Source organism: Mustelus asterias, chromosome 8, assembly GCF_964213995.1.
Source record: "Mustelus asterias chromosome 8, sMusAst1.hap1.1, whole genome shotgun sequence".
In the NCBI taxonomy this organism is placed as follows: Eukaryota; Metazoa; Chordata; class Chondrichthyes; order Carcharhiniformes; family Triakidae; genus Mustelus; species Mustelus asterias.
The window spans coordinates 36,832,061-36,855,821 of NC_135808.1; the positions used below are offsets into that span (position 1 = coordinate 36,832,061).

At 44.8% G+C, this 23,761-nt stretch overlaps 2 protein-coding genes across 4 annotated transcripts in view; both read right to left on the reverse strand.

The window, feature by feature from the left end:
• LOC144497032 (uncharacterized) overlaps positions 1 to 23,761 on the reverse strand; it is a 410,838-nt gene that overhangs the window by 160,833 nt on the left and 226,244 nt on the right. The gene's annotated exons all lie outside the window — the stretch shown is intronic.
• The window catches only part of LOC144497016 (uncharacterized), a 46,194-nt gene continuing 41,079 nt past the window's right edge, over positions 18,647 to 23,761 (reverse strand). For all 3 annotated transcript variants that reach the window (XM_078217711.1, XM_078217710.1, XM_078217707.1), the window contains exons 2-4: positions 22,438 to 23,598; positions 21,318 to 21,390; positions 18,647 to 20,406 (exon numbers count right to left, since the gene is read on the reverse strand). In XM_078217711.1, coding sequence (XP_078073837.1) covers positions 19,682 to 20,406; positions 21,318 to 21,390; positions 22,438 to 23,133 — 1,494 coding nt within the window. In that variant the 5' untranslated portion in view covers positions 23,134 to 23,598 and the 3' untranslated portion in view covers positions 18,647 to 19,681. The remainder of the gene's footprint in view (positions 20,407 to 21,317; positions 21,391 to 22,437; positions 23,599 to 23,761) is intronic.

Here is a 23,761-nt window from a genome sequence, read left to right on the forward strand (position 1 = left end):
CCGAGCCAGTCGCTTTCTATGAGTTGACTTTCAAGAAGGCTGGTCTGACGCCTGCAATGGTCACCTCAGATTCATGTTCGGCCGAGGCTTTCAGGGTGTCGGGTGTGCTCTCACTGACCTCTTGCTCAAAACGGGCATAGAATGCGTTGAGCTCATCAGGGAGGGGTGCATTGGTGCCGACGATTTTACATGTCTTCAACTTGTAGCCTGTTATGTCTTGCAGACCTTGTCATTGTTGGTGGGAGTCCATCTGGCTCGCCTTGGACTCGAACTTGGTCCAGTACTGTTTTTTGGCATCTTTGATGGATCTCTATAGTCATATCTGGATTTATTGTATCGATCAGGGTCGCCTGACTTGAACGCCTCAGACCTAGAATTCAGCAAAAGGTGGATATCCCTGTTCATCCATGGTTTCTGGTTGGGAAACACAAGGATTTGCTTCTTTGGTGCAGTCTTCCACACACTTACTCATGAAGTCAGTTACTGTAGTTCCGTACTCAGGTTGGTTGCTGAGTTTTTAAATATTGACCAGTCCACTGTCTCGAAGCAGTCCCGTAGGAGATCATCCGATTCCTCAGACCAACATTGCGTGACTTTCTTTAACGGATGTTCCCGTTTCAGGTTTTCCTTGTAAGCCGGGAGCAGGAGCACAGCCTTGTAGTCTGATTTGCCAAATTGTGGGCGATAGAGCGGTCGCATGTTTTGTATTTGTGTAGCAGTGGTCTAGAACGTTTGGGTCTCTGGTGGAACAGGAGACGTACTGGTGGTATTATTAAACAGTGGCCCCTAATTCTAGATTCTCCCACGAAGGAAAAGCCCTCTCCACATCCATCCTGTCAATACCCCTCAGGATCTTAAATGTTCCAATCTCAGTATCTCAGCACTGGTGTGGTTGTCTCTAGTTGTTTGACATGAGTAAAAACTGCTTCTTGTTCTGTGAACATCCTCGGAGTGAGCTTGTGTCGAGGTTCACATTCTGATGACAGATGATTAAAACTTGGATAGTTTGCTCCCTGTGGGTCCACTGATGTTCCAGGGGCTTCCCATAACTGTGTGAGGACTTTATTACAGAACTTAGACCAATAGGATATCTTCCGGTGTGAGTGTGTGTTGATGGACCAGGAGATACACTGTCTGTGTGAAAGCCTTGTCACATACCTCACATGAATTGTCTCTCAGTGAGGATCTGCTGGTGCTTCAGGAAATCAGAGCAATGGGTGAAAGCCTTGTCACAAATATCACACCTGAAAGGTTTCCCCATGTGCAAGTCCTCTGGTGTTGCAGGAGGGACAAAGCTTCATCGCAAACTTTACATTCGAAGGTTATTTCCTGGTGTGGTTGCTCTGATGGACCTGGAGGTTCCATGATCGCGAGGTTGATTTCTTGCACAACTTGCAGGTGAACAGTTTCTCCCCATTGTGAATGAATTGGTGTCTGCAGAGATCCGATGACAATGAGAATGATTTGTCACACACCTCACATGTGAGTGGCTTCCCCCCAGTGTGAATGAGTTGGTGTCTGCGGAGATTTGATGAGTCAGAGAATCGTTTATCGCACACATCACGTGAATGGTTTGTCCCCTCTGAGTGCGTTGGTGTACACGGAGATGAAATGATCGCGAAAATGACTTGATACACACCTCACCTGTGAATGGTTTCTCGCCCATGCGAATGTGTTGGCGCATGAGGAGGGTCGATGACTGTGAGAACGATTTGTGGCACACCTCATATATGAATAGCTTTTCCGCTGTGTGAATGAGCCGGTGATTCACCTGGCCTGATAACTGTGCAAAGCCCTTGTTACACACCACACAAATGAAAGGTTTCTCCCCAGTGTGAATGCGTTGGTGATTCAGGAACGTTGATGGGTAAGTGAAGGCTCGGTCACAAGCGTCACATTTAAATGGTTTCTCTTCCATGATGCTGTCCTTGTGTTAACAATGGTCTCTACAACTTTTTGTGTTAGGAGTTCTTATAAGCCTGTGGAGCCCTCATCATGCACCTCACACTTGAATAGGTTCTCACCTGCAGTCAGTGGTTCATGAGTCTCGATGAATGATTGAAGGCCTCAACACACTTGGAGCCCACCCACACTTTTTCCCCAGCCTCACCCTGAATGATAACCCACAGCTGAACTTTCAAAAAGGTTGGTTCTGATGGAAGATTCCACACCACTGACCAGTTTCAGATCTGATGATATGTCAAAGCTCCCCTGACCTGACTGATTTCCAGATGATGATTTCACTGCCCAACCTTCTCTGTGTTGAGCAATGCTCTGAAGGGACTGGATGTCTTCCCACAGTTGTGCAGTTGTCCTCTTTTTAGGTCAAACCAAGTAAACAAACTCAGATTAAATCAGGACAAAGTAAAAAGGGGCAGCTCCCCAAAAAGGAGGGGGAACAGCCTGAACAGAAACCAAAGTACAAAGGAAACTTAAAAACATCAAATTAAAATGTGATTATTAGGGTCAATAATGCACCCCAACCCCTGCGGTGCCCAGCGGGCGCGGAAAGCGTCAACCGCGCCCGTGGACACCGCATGCTCCCTCTCCAGGGACACCTGGCTGCGAACGTAGCCGCGGTAGAGGGGAAGACAGTCAGGATGGGCGGCCCCCTCGATCGCCCGCTGCCTGGACCGGTAAATGGCACGTTTCGCCAGGCCCAGGAGCAGGTTCACGAGGAGGTCGCCATTCCGACCCTCCCCTCTCCGCACCGGGTGTCCGTAGATCAGGAGCGTGGGACTGAAGTGCAGACAAAACATCAACAAAAGGTTCTTTAGGAAAACATAAAGGGAGTGCAGCCTAAGACACACTCCTTGGGTAATGTTCAGGATCTATCTCCGGTGTCTATCCTCTCTATATTCTCTGGTGTAGCAATCCTTCTGGAAAACAGGAAAATGAAACATGATTTTCTCCAACTCATTCTCCTCCTTTGCTGAAAGAGCTGACTGCTCAGTTTTTTTTATTCATACTTTCACAGAATGTGGGTGTTGCTGGCTAGGCCACAATTTGCTGCTCGTACATAATTACCCTCGTGGTAAGCAGCCTCCATGATTCACTGCAGGCTGTGTAGCATAGATAAAACCAGTGCAATGGAGAGAAAACATGGTGCTTCCAGGGTCCCTTTCGGGGAACTTCACAGTAACTTCATTGCAGTGTTAATGTAAGCCTTACTTGTGACTAATAAATTAACTTTAAAGAAAAACTTTATCTCCTCCACCCACAGCCCCTTTAACCTCACATTCTTCAAGTACCTATAATTGCGAACTACAGTCACAGTGGGATCAAACTGTTTCAAATAGCATTTGAAAAACTAATTTTCTTTTGTACATTTATTTATAAAGCCCATTGAAAGCTCATGTTTTATTGTGATACACTTTATAACCACAGCTTGTCAGACAATTCCACACAACTTAGTCATTCATACTAGGCAATCAGCTCTTTAAACCTGGCCCTATGCAATATGCAGACAGCAACATCCAAAAGACTTGAACCCCACAAGCATCACAATCCCATGAGCAGGTTCAATATCTGAACAAACAGTGACACATTCTTGGTTTCACTTCCAAGTTAAAACATTACAAAACCTTTCAGCAAAATAGTATTACAATTCGCCTGTAACAATGACCTATTTCTAGCCACACAAGTGAGCTTTATTGACGGAAAAATTACATTTTGCATTGAGTGATAAATATTCTTAATTTTAAATTGAAACTATCCACACTTAAATGCCCAACATGGGATATATAACAGGAGGGTAAAGTACTGTAGAAAGCTGGAATATAAATAGAAAATGCTGGAAATACTCAGCAGCTGAACAGCATCTGTGGAGCGAGAAATAGAATCAATGCTTCAGGTCCATGATCTGAACTCGTTTTGATTCTGACCTCTGTCTCTCTGCACTGCCACAACCAGACATACTGAACGTTTCCAAACACCTCCCATTTCTACTGGAGCAAAAATAACCCTTTTCACCAGCTCTCCAGAAAAGTCTCTCATTCTCAAAGAGCCTCTCATTCCCCTTCAACCAGACCACCAGCAGCAGCTGCCTGAGATCCGGTTTGGAACAACATTAAACATACATGTCAATAAAATGTTATGAAGGAAACATCAACAACCTGCTGAGTCAATGCCAAAGTTGATATATTTTTTAAAAGCCATCAGTAGAAATGACTACGTAAAAACCGCCAAGCAGTCGAGCTTACTGATAAAATCTTTATTACCTTCTCGCTTATGAATAAGAGCTGGAGAGGAGCGAAAAAGAGACAGGATCCCAAGTCCTGACACAGGGAAGGGGTAGAGGAGTGAGCTGATGAGTTGGGTTTAACAAACACTGAATTGTGCTCGTCTAAGGTGTGCTCACCTGAGCTGGACTGGCTGGAATTTAAAAGTTTAATTATTAGTGTCACAAGTAGGCTTACGTTAACATTGCAATGATGTTACTGTGAAAATCCCCTGGTCGCCATACTCCAGCATCTGTTTAGGTACACTAAGGGAGAATTTAGAATGGCCAAGGTGCCTAACCAGCATGTCTTTCAGACTGTGGGAGGAAACCAGAACACCCGGAGGAAACCCACGCAGACGCGGGGAGAACGTGCAAACTCCACACACTGATCCAAGCTGGGAATCGAACCTGGGTGCCTGGCACTGAGGCAGCAGTGCTCACCACTGTGCCAGGAATCTACATACATGTGCGGGTAGGTTGCCTTTCAGCCTGGGAGAGGGAAGAAGGGCAGTGTGCGTCCCCACATGGAGCAACTTTGTCTTCCAGTTGAGATCCAACAAATAAACAAACACACATAATACTCACGCTCTCCCAGTCAGGGTCTTGTGAGGGTAAACTAAACATAGAAACACGAGGGGATTCTCTCCCAGACTGAGGGTAGACAGGATCAAGAAATGGATTGTGAACGTGAACTGGGGACACTCTCACTGTCTTTGCCTCCAATCAGCTCTGAGCAGCAGCACAATCACCCAATCAGAATTGCACGAACTCAGCAAGACAAAAGCGATTGGTCAATCTGAAACCTCCTACTTAGCGAATCATTGGGTGCTGTTCTGAACAAGACTTCATTGGCCATGTATCCTGCCAATCAGGACAGCATCTACACTCAATTGACTGGTTTCGACTATAACATGATTGACAGGTAGCTCAGCCAATGGGCGCAGCCCTGATCAGCACCGCCCCTCACTCAGACCCACCTTCTCATATTCAGCAATGACCCATCAACAAAACTCCACCTGTAAACCAGAAGGGAAATGTTTCCAATAAACATACTCAATATCCAACACACAGCTCCAATCAAACAGCTCAGCACAAAGCACCGAGTAAACAGGTCTCTCAACTGGATCTTCTCACACAGCATAAGGAGCATTTCCACACCTGATTCCCCACAGGATAGTCAGACTGCCTGAACATTAGTGTGGATATTATGCAATGTAATTATTATAAATTCTGCTCCTTCACTCACCATCTCCTAACTTGGTTTTCAGTCCCGACAAGAAGTGAAGCAGCTGTGAAAGAGGAAGAGGAGGGAATGGGCAGAGTGGGTGGGCTCTCTGATTGACGTCTCTCACAGCCAATCCAAATGCATGGAGTAACATGAGCTTCCTTGACGCTTGGGAAACTGACCGGCGAAACAGAGGCGACTTTCAGCAGCAGATCAGGTGGGGATTTAAACTTGTCATTGTCCCATCTGAATAAAACCTCTTTTTGCAGCTGCTGTCTCAGTTCCCCCGGTAAATGTTTGATAGAGATTTCTAGTGTGGGAATAGCATTCTTCATTCTCGGAGGCTTTCAAACTGACGACATCAGTGTGGGATGTGTAGCCTCGGATGTGTTTGACAGCAGATCAGAAGAGGAAACCCCACAGCATCCGAGGCAGCGAACAAATGGGGTGGTGGAATCAGGAGAGAGAATGGGGCACTGGCAGAAGGAAAACAGATGAGATCGGGGAAGAGATTGAGCCGATGCTTAGGGAGTGACTCTGAATATTGCAAATTAACTGTGTGCTCGGAGTGTAACACTGGAGCTTGGGGAGTGGCTGTGACATGCAAATTGACTCTGGTGAGACCAACTCTGAGGAAATAGAACCAGTGTTGACCATGGGACCTGGACATGTTGGTGTGGGTGTGTGGCAGTCAAAATAGGGAGGTGGGGGAGGAGGGTACAGTGATGGTACAGTGCGCGAGTTATTTTCTGACAAAATGGAGAAGCCTCCAACATCCAATCTTGTTTCTGATGGTGATCTCGAGCTGCAACATTAATTCTTGTTTCTCTCCACAGACGCTCCCGATCTGCTGAGTATTTCTAGTATTTTATTGTTTTGATTCCAGTTTGTAGAGCAGGGAAACAGACCATTCAGCACATCTTCTTTCTGCTGGTGCTTATGCTCCACGTGGGCCTACCTATTTTACCTCACCCTATCAGCAGATCCTTCTATTCCGTTCTCCCTCATCGACTGGCCTTATCAAAGGCTTCCCATCAACTACACCAAAATTATTTGCCTCAATCATTCCCTGTGTGGGAGCAAGTTCCACATCGTAATCAATCTCTTGGGCAAGAAGTTTCTCCTATATACCTCATTTGATTTATTATATTTCTGGCCCGTAGATTTGGGCTGTCAAAGGGAGGTAGAGGCGCAATGGTATTGTCAAGGGACGAATAAGCCAGTGACCAAGAGCAAGATCTGGGGACCTGGATTAAAAGTCTAATGATGACCATAAAACCACTGTTGATTTTCGTAAAAACCCAAATGGTTCACGAATGGTCTTTAGGGAAGGAAATCTGCTGTCCTTATCTAATGTTCTTCCAGATTTACAGCAATATGGTTGACTATCAAATATCTCTGAAATGGAGGGCAGTCAGGGACGGACATTAAATGACATCCACATAAAACTGAATTTCAAGAAGTGGGAACATCTCTCCATTTACTCACAAATTCTTAATTTTATAATTCACAATTTTAAATATTTCTATTATGTTCCCTTTCAGCCTTCTCTTTTCCAGGGAAAAGAGAGCTAGCCTGTTCAGTCTTTCCTGACAGTTATAATCTTTCAAGTCTCTATCATCATTATCAATTTATTTGCGACTTCTCCAGTTTCTTTCTGTTCTTTTTCAATATGTTGATCTGAACTGTGCGCAGCTCTCCAAGTGTGGTCTGAACAAGGTTCTCGACAAGTTCAACATCACTTCTCTGCTTTTCAATTCTATTCCTCCATAAATGGACCAGTGTTATTATAGGATTTTTAAATAAAATGTCCTTGCTGAGTCTGTAGTTCTGCCCTTGCACAACTTGTAAATATAACCGTGGGTCTTCCCTAACCTCTCCAATTGAAATAATTTGTCCACATGAAGGCAAACTGTTATTTTTAAAGTTCCATCAAATCAGCCATGGTCCACACTTCCCTAAAGTGCACACAGCCAGCTCTTAGAATCCAATGGGACAAAATCCTGTGAATGCTGGAAATCTGATAGAGATTCAGAAAATGCTGGAAATCCTCAGATCAGGAAACATATGTGGAAAGAGAAGCAACCTCGCTGCAGCCTTTGACATGATAGATCACACTATCCACCCCCTGCAACTCTTCTCTGTTGTCCAGTCAGTAGGACTTGCGTGACTTTTTTGTCTTCAGTGAAATACAGAGAATCTCCTGCAATGGTGAATCTTCCCACCGCCATCGCTCTGGTTCCTACCAAGGGTCAATCTCTGCTTTTCAATTCGATTCAGCCGCTCGGGCTCGCGCTTCCTCACATTCCAACTCCCGAACGCTGGGAGCCAACCGCCACTGCGGCGGCAGAACTACAACTCCCATCAGGCACCGCGTGCTTGCTTTCCCCATCCATATTGCCGCTTGTCACTGCGCAGGCCCCGGGGCTACACGCAGCATAGGTAATGTAGTTCCACCGGTTGAGAGTCTGTCCAAAACGCAGCTGCGCAGAGTTGGGCGGAGCACGGAGTCAGTGGGTGGGTCTACTGTTGCCACTTCCCCGGATTGGCAGTTAGATCCATCAATCAGAGCGCTGAGCTGTTTGATTAGAGCTGTGTGTTGGATATTGAGTGTGTTTATTGGAAGCATTTCCCTTCTGATTTGCAGGCTGAGTTTTGTTGATGGGTCATTACTGAATATGAGAAGGTGAGGTGTAATTATCTGGGAGGGGCAGAGATACATTTATTGAAATGTCTTCTTTAAAGAATTTACCTGAAGGCCTCGGTCTTTCCCAAAAGCCTGTGTTAGGATTTGATGAGTTTTGCCCAGTGCTGTGTCTGATAGCTGGATTTGGGATGTGCAGTCTGAGTGAGTCTAATTTGAGTGTATCTAATTTCCCAGGATAAACCAGAACCCTTAAATGAGCTACTGAAACAATATTTTCCTTACCTTCCAGCATTCCTGCCCTTTTCATAATTTGGGAAAACGAAGAAACAAACCTCAAAATCTCCATTCAATTAACATTTCTCCCGAGTGTTTGTATATTAAACACATACTCTTAAGGGTAAAATTGGTCTTCACCAGCACGATTCAAGGTTATAGTGAATTCACAGCTCGTTTTACACTCCGCCCAACTGTCTTTTCCATTTCCCACATTGTCTGGGAAGATGGGTCTGGCTGGAGGACAGAATGTAGCCACATTGTCTGCTCCTGGTCACTATCCAGTGTCCTGGAAACAGAGGGTGTGCGACAGTCAAGTGAGGAAAACGAAAGGACTTTTATCTGATTTCCCCTTCCAGGGGAATAGCAGACTGACACTCATTGTGGAACAGTCTAACTGAGGAGAAAGGAGGAGAAGACGATGGAGGAATTCATGTTTCCTTTTCCTGTTTTACAGAATGATTGCACCGTACTACACCAGAGAATAGAGAGAGGATAGATGCAGACAGATCTTGACCATTACGCAAGGAACGTCTGCACAATTGTGGAAAGACATCCAATCCCTTCACAGCATTGTTCAACACAGAGAAGATTGGGCAGTGAAACCAACATCTAGAAATCAGTTAGGTGAGGGGAGCTTTGACATATCATTAGATCTGAAACTGGTCAGTGGTGTGGAACCTTCCATCAGAACCAACCTTTCTGAAGGTTCAGCTGTGGGTGATCGGTCGGGATGAGGCTGGGAATAAGTGCGAGTGGACTCCAAATGTGGTGAGAGCTTCAATCATTCATCGACACTCTTGAACTACTGATTCATTCCAACAGGTGAGAGCCTGTTCAAGAGTGAGGTGCATGAGGAAGGCTCCACACACTCAGTTGTACCAGCTGTAACCACAGGGACATCCACATGAAAGAGAAAGTTTTCAAGTGTGAGTTGTGTGAAAAATCATTCTCGTGTTCATCCCACTTTTGTAACCACAGACGCACATAGCGGAGAGAAATCATTTACATGTGAGGTTTGCCACAAATCATTCTCAAAGTCATGGCATCTCCACACACACAAACGCATTCACACAGGGGAGAGGCCATTCCACTGTGATGTGTGTGAGAAAGCTTTCAGAGACTTATCGACCCTCCAGGTTCATCAGACAATCCACACAGGCGAGAAACCTTTCAAGTGTGAGTTTTGTGATAAAGCTTTCACAACATCTACAGCGTTCCTAATACACGGCACGGTAGCACAGTGGTTAGCACTGCTGCTTCACAGCTCCAGGGTCCCGGGTTCGATGCTCGGGTCACTGTCTGTGTGGAGTTTGCACATTCTCCTCGTGTCTGCGTGGGTTTCCTCCGGGAGCTCCGGTTTCCTCCCACAGTCCAAAGATGTGCAGGTTAGGTTGATTGGCCAGGTTAAAAAAATGCCCCTTAGAGTCCTGGGATGCGTAGGTGAGAGGGATTAGCGGGTAAAATATGTGGGGGTAGGGCCTGGGTGGGATTGTGGTCGGTGCAGACTCGATGGGCCGAATGGCCTCCTTCTGCACTGTAGGGTTTCTATGATTTCTATGATTTCTATGATCAGAGTGTTCACACAGGGGAGAATCCATTCAGGTGTGAGATTTGTGAGCGAGCCTTCACGCGTTTATCAACGCTCGCACAACACCGACACATTCACACTGGGGAGAAGCCATTTACCTGTGAAGTGTGTAAAAAATCATTCTCCCAGTCATCAAACCTCCGTCAACACCAATGCACTCACACTGGGGAGAAGCTGTTCAAGTGTGACGTGTGTAATAAGGACTTTACACAGATGTCAGGCCTGGTGAAGCACCGGGGGATTCACACAAAGGAGAAGAAGACATTCACATGTGATGTGTGTAATAAGGATTTTGAGTAATTATGGGGCATGTTGGATCATCGTTGCATTCATACAGCAGGGAAGCCAAGTGAGGTGTGTGCCTCAATCTCACATAGTCAGCAACGCTCATGAAACACAGACATCCACATTGAGAAAAAGATGTTTCAGTGCGAGGTGTCTGACAAAGACTTCACACAGTCAATGGATAAGGACTAATGGGAGGGGGGGGGGGGGGGTGGTAAGTGGGGGTGACAGAAATGGATGATGTTACAGGGGGGAAATAGGTGGTCTTTGTGATGGAGAGGGTATGGGGTCGGAAGCTCAGCTGGAGGTTGAAGAGGATGACACCGACCAATTGTTGTTGGAGATCAGAGTGGGGCGGACAATCAAGAGGAATTTAAGGAATGTTGGAAATGGAGTCATCCCTTGAGCCTGTGACACTATTCAATTAGATCATGGCTGATCCATATCTTAATTCTACCTGCCTTAGCTCTGTAACCTTCAATCCCCTTGTCTAACAATGAACCTATCAACCTCAGTTTTGAAATTTTCCATTAACTCCCAGATTCAACAGAATTTTGTGGGGAGAGAGTTCCAGATTTCCAGTCCCCTTTTTGTGAAGAAGTGTTTGCTGACATCATCCTGAACAGCCTTACTCTAATTTTAATGCTCTGTCCCCTTGTTCTGGATTCTCCCACCAGAGGAATTGTTTCTCTCCAACTTGTTTAATCATCTCAAACACCTCAATTAAAATTGTCCATTGATTTTCTATATGTTCGCTGGATCTCTAACCATTGGTGTGATTGTCTGATGGAAACAAGTTCCATCTCGTGCCAATAAAGTTGTAAATTCTGTTCACCGGAATGGGGAGCCAGACTAAAGCACAGGGATTTTAGAGAAATCTCTGTCTATAGTATTCTGAGACAGTTTCCTCAGGTGTGAGTGCGTTTTAAGATTTAAGTTTATTTATTAGTGTCACAAGTAGGCTTACATTAACACTGCAATAAAGTTACTGTGAAAATCCCCTAGTTGCCACACTCCAGTGCATGTTTGGGTACAGTAAGGGAAAATTTAGTATGGCCAGTGCACCTAACCAGCACGTCGTTTGGATTGTGGGAGGAAACCAGAACACTCGGAGGAAACGCATGCAGACTCTGGGAGAACGTACAGACTACGCGCAGACAGTGACTCAAGACGGGAATCGAACCTGGGTCCCTGGTGCTGTGAGGCAGAAGTGCTAACCACTGTGGAACCATGCCACCCATAGTGTGTGTGTTAGTAAAGTGAGCCAACACTCAGGAGTGGGTATGGGGTAGAATCGGACTCTGATTTAGTTGGTGACATGAATTATAGACAGATCCTCTTCAGGTAACGGGTGTTTGACTAATACCACGGGTAATGTTTGTACTCTCCTGTCTGGAAGGACTACTATCCTGCATATAAGGGAGTGGGGGTGAGTCTCCTTAGCCCATCAAAACTCGATGTAATAACAGTGTGATATGTTCACCTTACCCTCTTCCAAGATACATTTAGGTTCTGTGAATGATCTTGAATTGCTTTCAAATGCTTTGTTAATTTGGTTGATTCAGAGTTTCGTGTAAGAGAATATTGTATTGTTGTCTGATGTTTTATCAATCTCTTTATAACTCTCAGTAAATTCGTTTTTTTGACTTAACTCCAGTTACATGATTTGTCAGAATGGTGTATTTCTTTCTACTGAAACACACAGGAGTGTACAGTAAGAGTCCTGTACACAATATATTGGTCAATATCACTCTGGGCTGGTATACTTTTTCCATCAATGTTTCAATTCACAGGAAGCATAACATTTTTCTAAGAAAGAAAGTCTTGCATTTATATATCATCTGCTCCCACGAACAGAAATGTAACAGCCTCAGTGCTCAAGTTTCTGGAGTGATACTTGAACCCACAACCTTCTGACTCAGACAAGAATGCAAACTAACTAAGCCATGGCTGACAATTATAAGGTAGACTGGTTGGTGATGCAGTGGTATTGTCACTAGGCTACGAATCCAAAGATCCAGGGCAAGATCTGGGGACCGGGTTAAATTCCCACTATGGCAAATGGTGAAATTTGAATCCAGTAATTAATAAAAAGGGGCAGCATGGTGGTACAGTGGTTAGGAATTTTGTTTTATGGCTGGCATGGTGGCATAGTTGTTAGTATATCATAGCGCCAGGGACCCGGGTTTGATTCCAGCCCTGGGTGACTGTGAAATTTGTACATTCTCTCCGTGTCTGTGTTCCTCCGGGTGCTCTGGTTTCCCACAGCCCAAAGATGTGCAGGTTAGGTGGATTTGCCATGCTTAATTGCCCTTTAGTGTCCAAAGATATGTAGATTGGGATTTTCAGGGTTATGGGGATAGGGGGTGGATGGGGGAGCGCGGTACGGTGCCTGAGTAAGATGCTCTGTCGGCGAGTCAGTGCAGACTCGATGGGCCAAATAGTCTCCTTCTGCACTTTAGGGGTTCTATAAAAACTATTGCTGTTGTATTTGATTTAGTTTCAAACGGTTTAAGTCACAAGGCTGTGCACAGAATGCTTTACGCCTGTAAACTTGTAGCCGAAAAGTTTGATTTGATTTAAAGTGCTAAGTAGATTGAGCTGCAGGTGTCAGTGTTGTCTTTGTGTCTGGGTTCCTGACGCTGGAAAAGGTTGTAAAACCCTGTCAGAAGTACAACTGATGAGAAAAAAGTGTGTAGACTCCAGGAGTGATGAACAACCTATGGATTTGGTACTGAGACCTCTCTGCTCAGGGAAATAAGGTTGAAACAATCCCATCAGCTGTTTCTGCCACTTTCCTCCCTTCCACTAGCCCGCTTGGACAAACTTACATTCATGCTTCCCCTGCCCAAGCCCTGAACTCAAATCTGTCTCCAGTTTCTCTATCTCCTCTCATGCCCTCTCTGAGTTAATCTTGTCCATGAGCCCCACCTTCTGTTCCCTCGACCCTATTCTGACTTCCCCTCCAGGTCCACATGTTAGTCGATATTGTTCAAGGTTCTCTCTGTTCAGATGTTGTCCCTCTCCCCTTTAAATCTGCTGTTATCACCCCTCTCCCTTCCGTCCTTGCAAACTACCATTCCATCTCCAACCTCACATTTCCTCTCCAAAGACCTTGAACATGTGGTCACCTGCCAAATTGTGGAAAGGGACATGGGGTTAGAGAAGAGGTGAGGGGCAGAGTAAGGGGTCAGGCTTGGGATATGATATCAGACAAGGGATGAGAGATCAGCAGAGAGAACTGCCGAGCAGGAATTGAGTCACAAAACCCAGTGACAGAGTCAATCTTTTATTTCTTCCCTCCTGTGTCCCTCTCGTTTGCATGTGTTGATCCAACCTCTGAACATCATCACTGCCTTAGAGGCTGTGGGTCTTCCTCTTCTGACCTGCTGTCAAGCACATTCAAGGCTACACAACCCACACTGATGTTGTCAGTTTGAAAGCCTCCGAGGGTGAAGAATGCTATTCCCACAGTAGAAATCTCTGTCAAATATTTACCAGGGAAGCAGCAGTTTTTCAGAGATGGCATCCTGTAATAGCCACATTCATTCAGGAATGAATATTCAGTAAATGATGGATGAAGATTCCTATGAATTATATCCCACAATATCCAGACGAATGGTCAGGCAGTCTGACTATCCTGTGGGCAATCTGATGTGGAAATGCCCTTATCCAATGTGGAACCAATTATTAAGGAAATAATAGCACATTTGGAAAATCATAATCTAATCAAGCAGAGTCAGCATGGCGTCATGAAAGGGACATCCTGTCTGACTAACGTATTAGAGTCTTTTGGGGCAGTCTCAACCAGAGTGGATAGAGGGGAAGCAGTAGATGTGTTGTATTTGTATTTCCAGAAGGTACCTCACAAAAGGTTAATTCATAAGGGTTAATTTAGGGGCGGCACGGTAGCACAGTGGTTAGCACTGCTGCTTCACAGCTCCAGGGTCCCGGGTTCGATTCCCGGCTCGGGTCACTGTCTGTGTGGAGTTTGCACATTCTCCTCGTGTCTGCGTGGGTTTCCTCCGGGTGCTCCGGTTTCCTCCCACAGTCCAAAGATGTGCGGGTTAGGTTGATTGGCCAGGTTAAAAATTGCCCCTTAGAGTTCTGAGATGCATGGATTAGCGGGTAAATATGTGGGGGTAGGGCCTGGGTGGGATTGTGGTCGGTGCAGACTCGATGGGCCGAATGGCCTCCTTCTGCACTGTAGGGTTTCTATGATAAGATAAAAGCCCATGGTGTTGGAGGTAGTACATAGGCATGGATAGAGAATTGGCTATTAGGAGGAAACAGCGAGTGGGGAGAAGGGGTTCTTTTATCAGGCTGGCAACCTGTAACCAGAGGGGTTCCACAGGGATCAGTGCTGGGACCAGAACTGTTTACAATATGTATTAATGACTTGGAGGAAGGAAGCAAAGGTGCATTTGCAGATGACACAAAAATAGGTGGAAAGGCAAGTTACGAGAGAGATACAAACAGTTTACAGATATTGATATGTTAACTAAGTTGGCGAACAGAGTATATGTGGGAAAATGTGAAGTTGTTCATTTTGGAAGGTAGAACAAAAGAACAGAATATTATTTAAATTGAGGAAAAACTGCAGAAGGCTGCAAATCAATGGAACTTGGGGTTACTTGTGCAGTTTTTGTCTCCTTGTTTAAGGAAAATATTATTTCATTGGAAGCAGTTCAGAGAAACTTCACTGGATGATCCCCAGTATGGATTGTCTGATGAGGTGAGGTTAAACCGGTTGGGACTCCACTCATTGGAATTTAGAAGAATGAGAGGTGATCTTATTGAAACAAAAGGGGTTTGACAGGGAAAATGCTGAGAGGACATTTCCCCTCATGGGAGTGTCTAGGACCAGAGGGCATAGTCTCAGAATAAAGGGGCACCAATTTAAGACTGAAATGAGAAGGAATTTCTTCTCAGAGAGTTCTGAGTCTTTGGAACTCCTTTCCACAGAGAGCTGTGGGGGCAGAGTCCTTGTGTATATTTAAGGCTGAGATAGACTTTTGATCAATAAAGGACTCAAGGATTATGGGGAACGGGCAGGAAAGTGGACGTGACGAATGTCGGATCAGTCATGGTCCTATTGAATGATGGAGCAGGTTCAAGGGACTGAATGATCTACTCTTGTTCCTATTTCTTATGATCTTATGGTCTAAGATCCAGCTGAGAGATCTCTTGGTGCTTTGCATTGAGCTGTTTGGAGAAAACACAACCTGGGAGAAACAACCTCGAAGTTGGGATATGCATTCCAGGGTGATGGGAGTACCCTGGGAGCCAGGCTGTGTGACCCTGAACTGAGAGAGGTGCATGCTGGGTGAGGAGTTGGGCTGGCTGGAAGGCCTGTCTTGGAGAAGCAGTGTTGTATCAAAGCTTAAAATAGACAGAAACATAAAATAGCCGTCACCCGTCATACACTCCACATCCCATATATGTCAAATAACGCCTACCCCCCTTCCCTCTCCATAGCCCCTAATACCTTCTACATTATCCTATGCCCTCCACTCATGGCTCATACTTTCCATGCTAACTTATGCATCTAACCATACCCATGACTTGTCATATCCACGATGCCAACCACTGTCGTCACCCACTCCAAATGCCCCTTTATATCCTCTATGCCAATTTAGTGTCAACTCAAAACACCCACCCATAAATGAGCTTGTAGCATCACATAGATGCTGGGGAGTCAGGGTTGGGAGCTAACTATCCTTGGATACACATCCTATCAAAAAGACAGGCAGTGAGCAGAGGGGGCAGAGTTGCCTTGTTAGTAAGAAATGAAATTGATAGCAAAAAGCGATATTGAGTCAAAAGAATGGGTGATTGTGGGTAGAGTTGAGGAACTGAAAAGGTAAACAGACCCTGATGGCAGTTAGGTACAGGCCTTCGAGCAGTAGTCAGGATGTGGGGCACAATATATCCCAGAAGATAGAAAAGACGTGTAAGAAAGGCAATGTTACAGCGATCATGGGGGACTTCAATATGCAGGTGAACTGGAAAAATCAGGTTGGTAGTGGATCCCAAAAATAGGAATTAATGGAATGTCTATGTGATGGCATTTTGGAGCAGCTTGTGGTAGAGCCCACTATGGAACTGGCAATTCTGGATTTGGTGATATATAATGAGGCAGACTTGATAAGGGAGGTGAAGGAACCCTGAGGAGGCAGTGACCATTATATGATAGAATTCACCTTGCAGTTTGAGAGGGAGAAGCTGGAATCAGATGCCATGGTATTACAGTTGAGTAAATGTAACTTCAGAGACATGAGGGAGGAGCCGGCCAGAGCTGATTGGAAGAGGAGCTTAGCAGGAAAGACAGTGGAGCAGAAATGACAGGAGTTTCTAGGATTAATTTGGGAGACACAGCAGAATTTCATCCCAAGGAAGAAGAAACATACTAAGGGGAGGATGAGGCAACCGTGGTTGACAAGAGACGCCAGGAACAGCATAAAAACAAAAGAAAAAGCATACAATGTGGTAAAGATTAGTGGGAAGCCTTTAAAAAAGTAATGAAGGGAGAAGATGAAATATGAGGCTAAGCTAGCCAGTAATACAAAAGAAGATTGCAAAAATTTTCTTTTAGATATATAAAGGACAAGAGAGAGGCAAGAATAGACATTGGATCACTGCAAAATGACACTGGAGTAGTAATGAGGAACAAAGAAATGATGGAGGAATTGAATAGGTACTTTGCGTCAGTCATCACAGTGGAAAACACCAGTGACAGCAAAGATTCAAAACAGTTGGGGGCAGAGGTGAGTGTGGTAGTCATTACTAAAGAGAAGGTGCTAGGGAAGCTGAAAGGTCTGAAGATGGATAAATAACCTGGACCCGATGGACTACATCCCAGAGTTCTGAAGGAGATAGCTGAGGCATTAGTGATGATCTTTCAGGAATCACTGGCGTCAGGGAGGGTCCCAGAGAATTGGAAAATCGCTGATATAACACCTCTGTTTAAGAGAGGAAGGCAAAGAATGGGGAATTACAGGCGAGTTAGTATGACCTCAGCCATTGTTAAGATATTAAGGTGTATTATTAAGGATGAGATTTCGGAGTACTTGGAAGTTCATGATAAAATAGGGCAAAGTCAGCATGGTTTCGTTAAGCGAAAGTCATGCCTGACAAATCTGTTAGAGTTCTTTGAGGAGGTAATGAGTAGGCTAGACAAAGGAGAGCCAGTGGAAGTTATCTACTTGGGTTTTCAGGCTTTTGACAAGGTGCTGCATGGGAGGCTGCTGAGTAAGATAAGAACCCATGGTGTTAGAGAAAAGGTACTAGCATGAATAGAAGATTGGCTGACTGACAGATGGCAGAGAATGGAGATAAAGGGGTCCTTTTCAGGAAAGCAGCCAGTGACTAGTGGAGTTCCACAGGGGTCAGTGTTGGGACCACAACCTTTCACTTGATACATCAATGATCTAGATGAAGGAACTAAGGGTATTGTGGTTAAGTTTGCAAATGATCCAAAGATAGGTGGAGGGAGAAGTAGTATTGAGGAGGCGGGAAGGCTGCAGAAGGAATTGGACAAGTTAGGAGAGTGGCAGATGTGGGAAAGTTTGAGGATATGCGCTTTGGTAGGAAGAATAGAGGCACAGACTATTTTCGAAATGAGGGGAGAATTCAGAAATTGGAAGCACAAAAGGACTTGGGAGTCCTAGTTCAGGATTCTCTTAAGGTTAACTTGCAGATTGCATTTGCTTTCCAGCTACCAACTCAATGTTAGCATTAATTTCAAAAGTGCCAGAAGACACAAGAAAGGATGTACTGCTGAGGCTTTATAAGGTTCTGGTCAGACCACATTTGGAATACTGTGAACAATTTTGGGCCCTGTTTTTAAGGAGGGATGTGCTGCCTTGAAGAAGGTCCAGAGGAGGTTCACAAAAATGATCCCAGGAATGAAAGGCTTGACGAATGAGGAGTGTTTGAGGACTCTGAGTCTGTATTCGATTGAGTTTAGAAGGATGAGAGGGAATCGCATTGAAACTTACAGAATACTGAAAGGCCTGGATAGAGTGGACATGGGGAAGATGTTTCCATTAGTAGGAGAGACTAGGATCTGAGAGCATAGCCTCAGACCCTTCAGAACCGAGATAAGGAATTTCTTCAGCCAGAGGGTGGTGAATCTGTGGAATTCATTGCCACAGAAGGCTGTGGAGGCCAAATCATTGAGTGTATTTAAGGCAGAGACCGATAAGTTCTTGATTGGTAAGAGGATCAAAGGTTACAGGGATAAGATGGGCAAATTGGGTTAAGAAACATATCAGTCATGTTCGAATGGTGGAGCAAACTCAATGGGCCAAATAGCCTAATACTGCTCTTGTATCTTATGGTCAGATCAACTCATCCACTATCCACAATGGGCAGACATCAGGATTCATGCTGAGGCCAAATAAAGTTTCAGACTTTATTTTTAATCAATGTTCATTCATAAAAAAACTGACATTTAAATTCTATCACATTATTCCTTATAACAACAAACATTTTATTGAATTGACTCATCCTCTATGAAAATAAGAATTGAAATTCATAGTCCCACTTCAAGTGCCCATAACCAGTTGGAGCTGTCAGTCAAACTGTAAACTGCAAGCACCCTACGTGACAATGGATGGTTGTGAAATCTGTTATTCACCTTAATCCTATCAATCCCTGTGGCTTGTGTCAACAGACAGAAGGAAACGCAATAATTTTCTAACACCCCAGACAGTTTTTTTCAAAGAGTTTAATGCCTTTTTAGCTTGACATCTTCCTTTGACAATACATCTTGAATTTCTCGACCATTGTTTTTGACAGTTTGAATGGGCTCTTTGTTCCAGTGGGTTTCACCATATTGTATGCACATTCATGCCTATTTTTTAAGTATCTCAAAGGAGATCTAACTTCTTCCAAAGGGCATCTTAGCTCCCCACAAGGTGTCTGGCAACAACATCCAAAGAGATATCTTTCCACTCCACAAAGGGACCCAATCTATCCAAACTAATCCATGGAGTTCAGCCTAGCTCTTACTGGGTCAAAACTACACATGTTGGGTTTCAGACACCTCTCACCCCAAAATTCCGTGAGAGAAAGTAGTTGCTGATTTCTATGGATATTTGCCCCCTGTGAAATGTGCAAATCCCAACTTGGTGCATTTCTGGTCCCACGAAAATGGGAGGTGCTATCATCGGGCTTCGGGGGGGGGGGGGGAATTGGGGGCTTTGGGGTGGCGGGGGGGGGGGCAGGACTCCCAGATTCAAGTTTCTTTAGCCATTGTCCTCATGATGGAGAGGCTCTCTTACGGAAAAACCCAGATCGAAAAGGCAGAAAGATATTCCTCATAATAAAAAAGGAGGGGGGTTAATGAGGTAGAGGAAATACTGTCGAATTCCTTCTGTGTCTCCCCCGTGATGTGACCTCTCCTGTGTCAAAGAAATGACCAGAATCAGATGTCTATGTACTGGGCTGCTGCTGGCCAGAAGGTGCAGGCGCTACAATCTGAGACAGAATCAGCCTCATTTCATTCAAAGTTTCATTGCTTCTTTGCAGGAGCTGATAAAGAATCTCATTCTGTTGCTGAAGAATCTCATTGTTTCTTTGTAGATGCTGGTTTTGAATCTCATTCTGCTGTCTCAGAACCTCATTGTGCTCCTGAAGAATCTCATTGTTTTTTTGTAGATTCTGGCTAACATCAGTCTTAAATTCAGTCAATGTTTGCTGAAGCAAGTTAGAAGTAGCCTGATAACTCTCCGTACTTTGAACCTGTTCCTGATATAAGTTCTTCAGTAATTTCAGATCATCTTCATTTTCTTCACCAGCAGTTTGGGCCTGATGCTGTCCGTGTGCTCGTGGAGACGGCAGAGCTTCTGCTCCCAAAGCTGCAGGTTCCTCACTTCCGGAAGGTTCAGAGCGCCCTCCCTCAACCACAGCAGCCAGAGCATCACAGGCCTCCTCCTTCACACAAACCACAATATTTAACTTTAAGTCATCAACACTACCCTCCAAATCAGACATCTCACCCTCCTGACAATCCTCTCTCTCCTCCACTGCAGCTGCCATGCCACATTGATGTGAGGTATTCACCTCCGTCCCTTCCTCATCAACCCTTTCAGGAATCTCAGACGCTGCTGCCAACTCTCCTCCATCACCCTCTGATGTGTCGATGGACACCTGTGTATCTGTCAGAGGAGGAAAATCACAATTATTATCTTTTGTCACGTAAATTAACTCTCTTCCTGAAGGTTTAAACACTCAGCTGTTGACATCACCTTCGCTCATCCCCATATCTGATCCACCATTGGTTATCGTAGAGTTGGAGAGGCCAAACAGCTTCTTTGTGAACTGGTAGAGTCGTAGAGTTTCACACTAGAAAACAGGCCACTTCGCCCATCGTGTCTCACCAGCCATCAAAGAACAATCTGTTCTAATCCCACCTTCCAGCACTTGGGGCCTCGCATTGTATGCTATGGCATTTGAAGTGATCATCTAAATTCTTCTTAAATATTGTGAGGTTCCTGTCTCCACTACCCTTTCAGGTAGTGAGTTCCAGATTCCCACCACCCTCTAGGTGGAAACATTTTTCTTCAAAACCTCCCAAAGTCTCCTGCTCTTTTTCTTAAAAATATGATCCCGGTTATTGACCCCTTTATTGTGGGGAAAGATTTCTCCCTATCTATTCTTTATATGTCACTCATAATTTTGTACATCTTGATGAGGTTCCACCACCCCACACACCCCTCTTCAGCCTTCTCTGCTCTGAGAAAAACAACCCCATTCTAACCAGCCTGTCCTTAGAGTTGAAACGCTCCAGGCAACACCCTGGTGAATCTCTTCTGTACTCTTTCTAGTGCAATCATGTATTTCCTGTAGTGTGGTGACCAAAACTGCAGACAGTACTCTAGCTATGGCCCAACGAGTGTTTTATACAGCTCGGTCATAACCTCCCTGCTCTTATATTCTATTTCTTGGCTAATAACGATAAGTATCCCATATGCATTAACCACCTTATCCACCTGTCCTACTGCCTTCAGTGATCTATGGACATGCAGCCCGAAGTCCCTTTGATCCTCTATACTTCCTAGCTTCCTACCATTCATTATGTTGATGTACGGAACTTGCCCTCCAGTCAACGAGCATTCCTCGGCATTATGAGACAGTTTTACCTAAAGGAAGAAATGAAAATGAAAAGAAATCATGGTCCAGACTTTGCTGTGTTGTCTTGTGACACATTTTCCGAATGCTGGAGACAGTTTCAGCCTGCACCAAGGCGGGGACTTCTGATTAGAGATCAATTTTATGACAAAGTCAGAGCCATCTCCAAGACAATTCATTTAATACAACCTCATAAAATTAGTTGAAAAAAATCTTGTGGTCTTTCTGCATTTTCAACTCAAAAACTACGATTTAAAGTTTCAGAAATTAACATATATAATATACAGAGTGGCACAGTGGTTAGCACTGCTGCCTCACAGCACCAGGGATCCGGGTTTAATTCAGGTCTTGGGTAACTGTCAGTGTGGAGTTTGCATGTTCTCCCCGTGACAGCGTGGGTTTCCTCCCAGTCAAAGATGTGCAGGTTAGGTGCATTGGCTATGCTAAATTGCCCTTTTAGTGTTACAATATGTGTAGCAGGATTAGCAGGGTAAATGCATGGGGTTGCAGGAATAGGGCCTGGGTAGGATGCTCTGTCAGTCGGTGCAGACTTGATGGGCCAAGTGGCCTCCATCTGCACTGTAGGATACTATGATTTAATATTCAGATATTGCCCTCTTATCCATCATAGGGAAACTTGTGCATAAGCAGCACTTACTGATGTCTTCTTTAGGTGATGTTTCATGATCTGGTCAAAGATTAAATTGCCCTTTTGAAATGATTGGACTGATGGTGGGAGAGGTTGGAGACAGAAACTCCTGAGCAGACAGTGCTTTGGAAGGACAGCTCCCCTGTGTGAGCACTGGAGGGTAAACAACACAGACAACTCTGTATAAGGGGAGCAGGTGAGCTGCAGTGTGAATACGCTGATGTCTGTGGAGGTCTAATGACAGTGAGAATGATTTGTCACACCTCACATATGAATGATTCCTCACCTGTGTGACCGCATGGATGTGTGTGCAGGTTGATGACTAAGGGAATGATTTGTTATGTACCCTACATGTGAATATGTTGGTGTATACAGAAGCCAGTTAGTCTGAGAATAATTTGTCACATACCTTGTACGCGAAGGGGTTCTCCCCTATGTGAAGACGTTGATGTTTACGGAAGGTTGATGACCACGAGAATGATTTGTCACACACCCCGCATGTGAAGGGTTTCTCCCCTGTGTGAATCCTCTGGTGTGATATGAGATGGGAGGGTCGGCTGAAAGCCATCTTACAAACATCACACTTGAAGCGTTTTCCTTTCGCCCCTGTGTGAATGCCTTGGTGTTCACGCAGGTTTGATAACCGCGAGAAGGATTTACCACACACCTCACATTTAAAGGGTTTTTCCCCTGTGTGAGTTTGTTGGTGTTTACGGAGAGTCGATGACTCCGAGAACGATTTGTTACACACCTCGCATGTGAAGGGTCTTTCTCCTGTGTGAATCCTCTGGTGTGATAGAAGATGGGAATTTCGGTTAAATGTCATCTCACAAACATCACACTTGAAGAGGTTCTCCCCAGTGTGAAGGCGTTGGTGTTCGTTGAGGCTCGATAACCGTGTGAATGATTTGTCACACAACTCACACTTGAAGGGTTTCTCCCCGCTATAAGTCCTCTGGTCTGATAGAAGATGGTAAGATTGACTGAAAGCTTTCTCATAAACATCACACCTGAATGGTTTCTCCCCCATATGAATCATCTGGTTCCTCAGGAGATTTGGAGACATCATAAAATCTTCATCACATATCAATCGTTTCCCTTCCATGTGGCTGCCTTTCTGTTAACAGTGTAGTTGTAACAAATGCACCTTAGAAGATCTTATGATCCTGTGTAGCCCTCCTAACACCTGAAAAGCCTCTGACTTGTAGGAATCTGTCAGTGGTTCATGAGACTCGACAAATCTTTGAAGCCCTCACCACATTTGGAGCCCACTCGCACTTCTTCCCAGCCTCACCCTGACTGATCATCCACAACTGACCCTTCAGAAATGTTGTTTCTGATGGAAGGTTCCACACCACTGACCAGTTTCAGATCTGATGATATGTCAAAGCTCCCCTGACCCAACCGAGTTCCAGATGATGGTTTCACTGCCCAATCTTCTGTGTTGAGCAATGCTGTGAAGGGACTGGATGTCTTCCTACAGTTGTCAGTTGTTCCTTGGATGATGTTCAGGATCTACCTATGGTCTCTATCCTCACCGTATTCTCTGGTGTAGTATGGTGCAATCCTTCTGTAAAACAGGAAAATGAAACATGATTTTCTCCAACTCATTCTCCTCCTTTGCTGAAAGAGCTGACTGCTCAGTTTTTTTATTTATACTTTCACAGAATGTGGGTGTCGCTGGCTGGCCAAAATTTGCTGCCCGTATCTAATTACCCTCGTGGTGAGCAGGC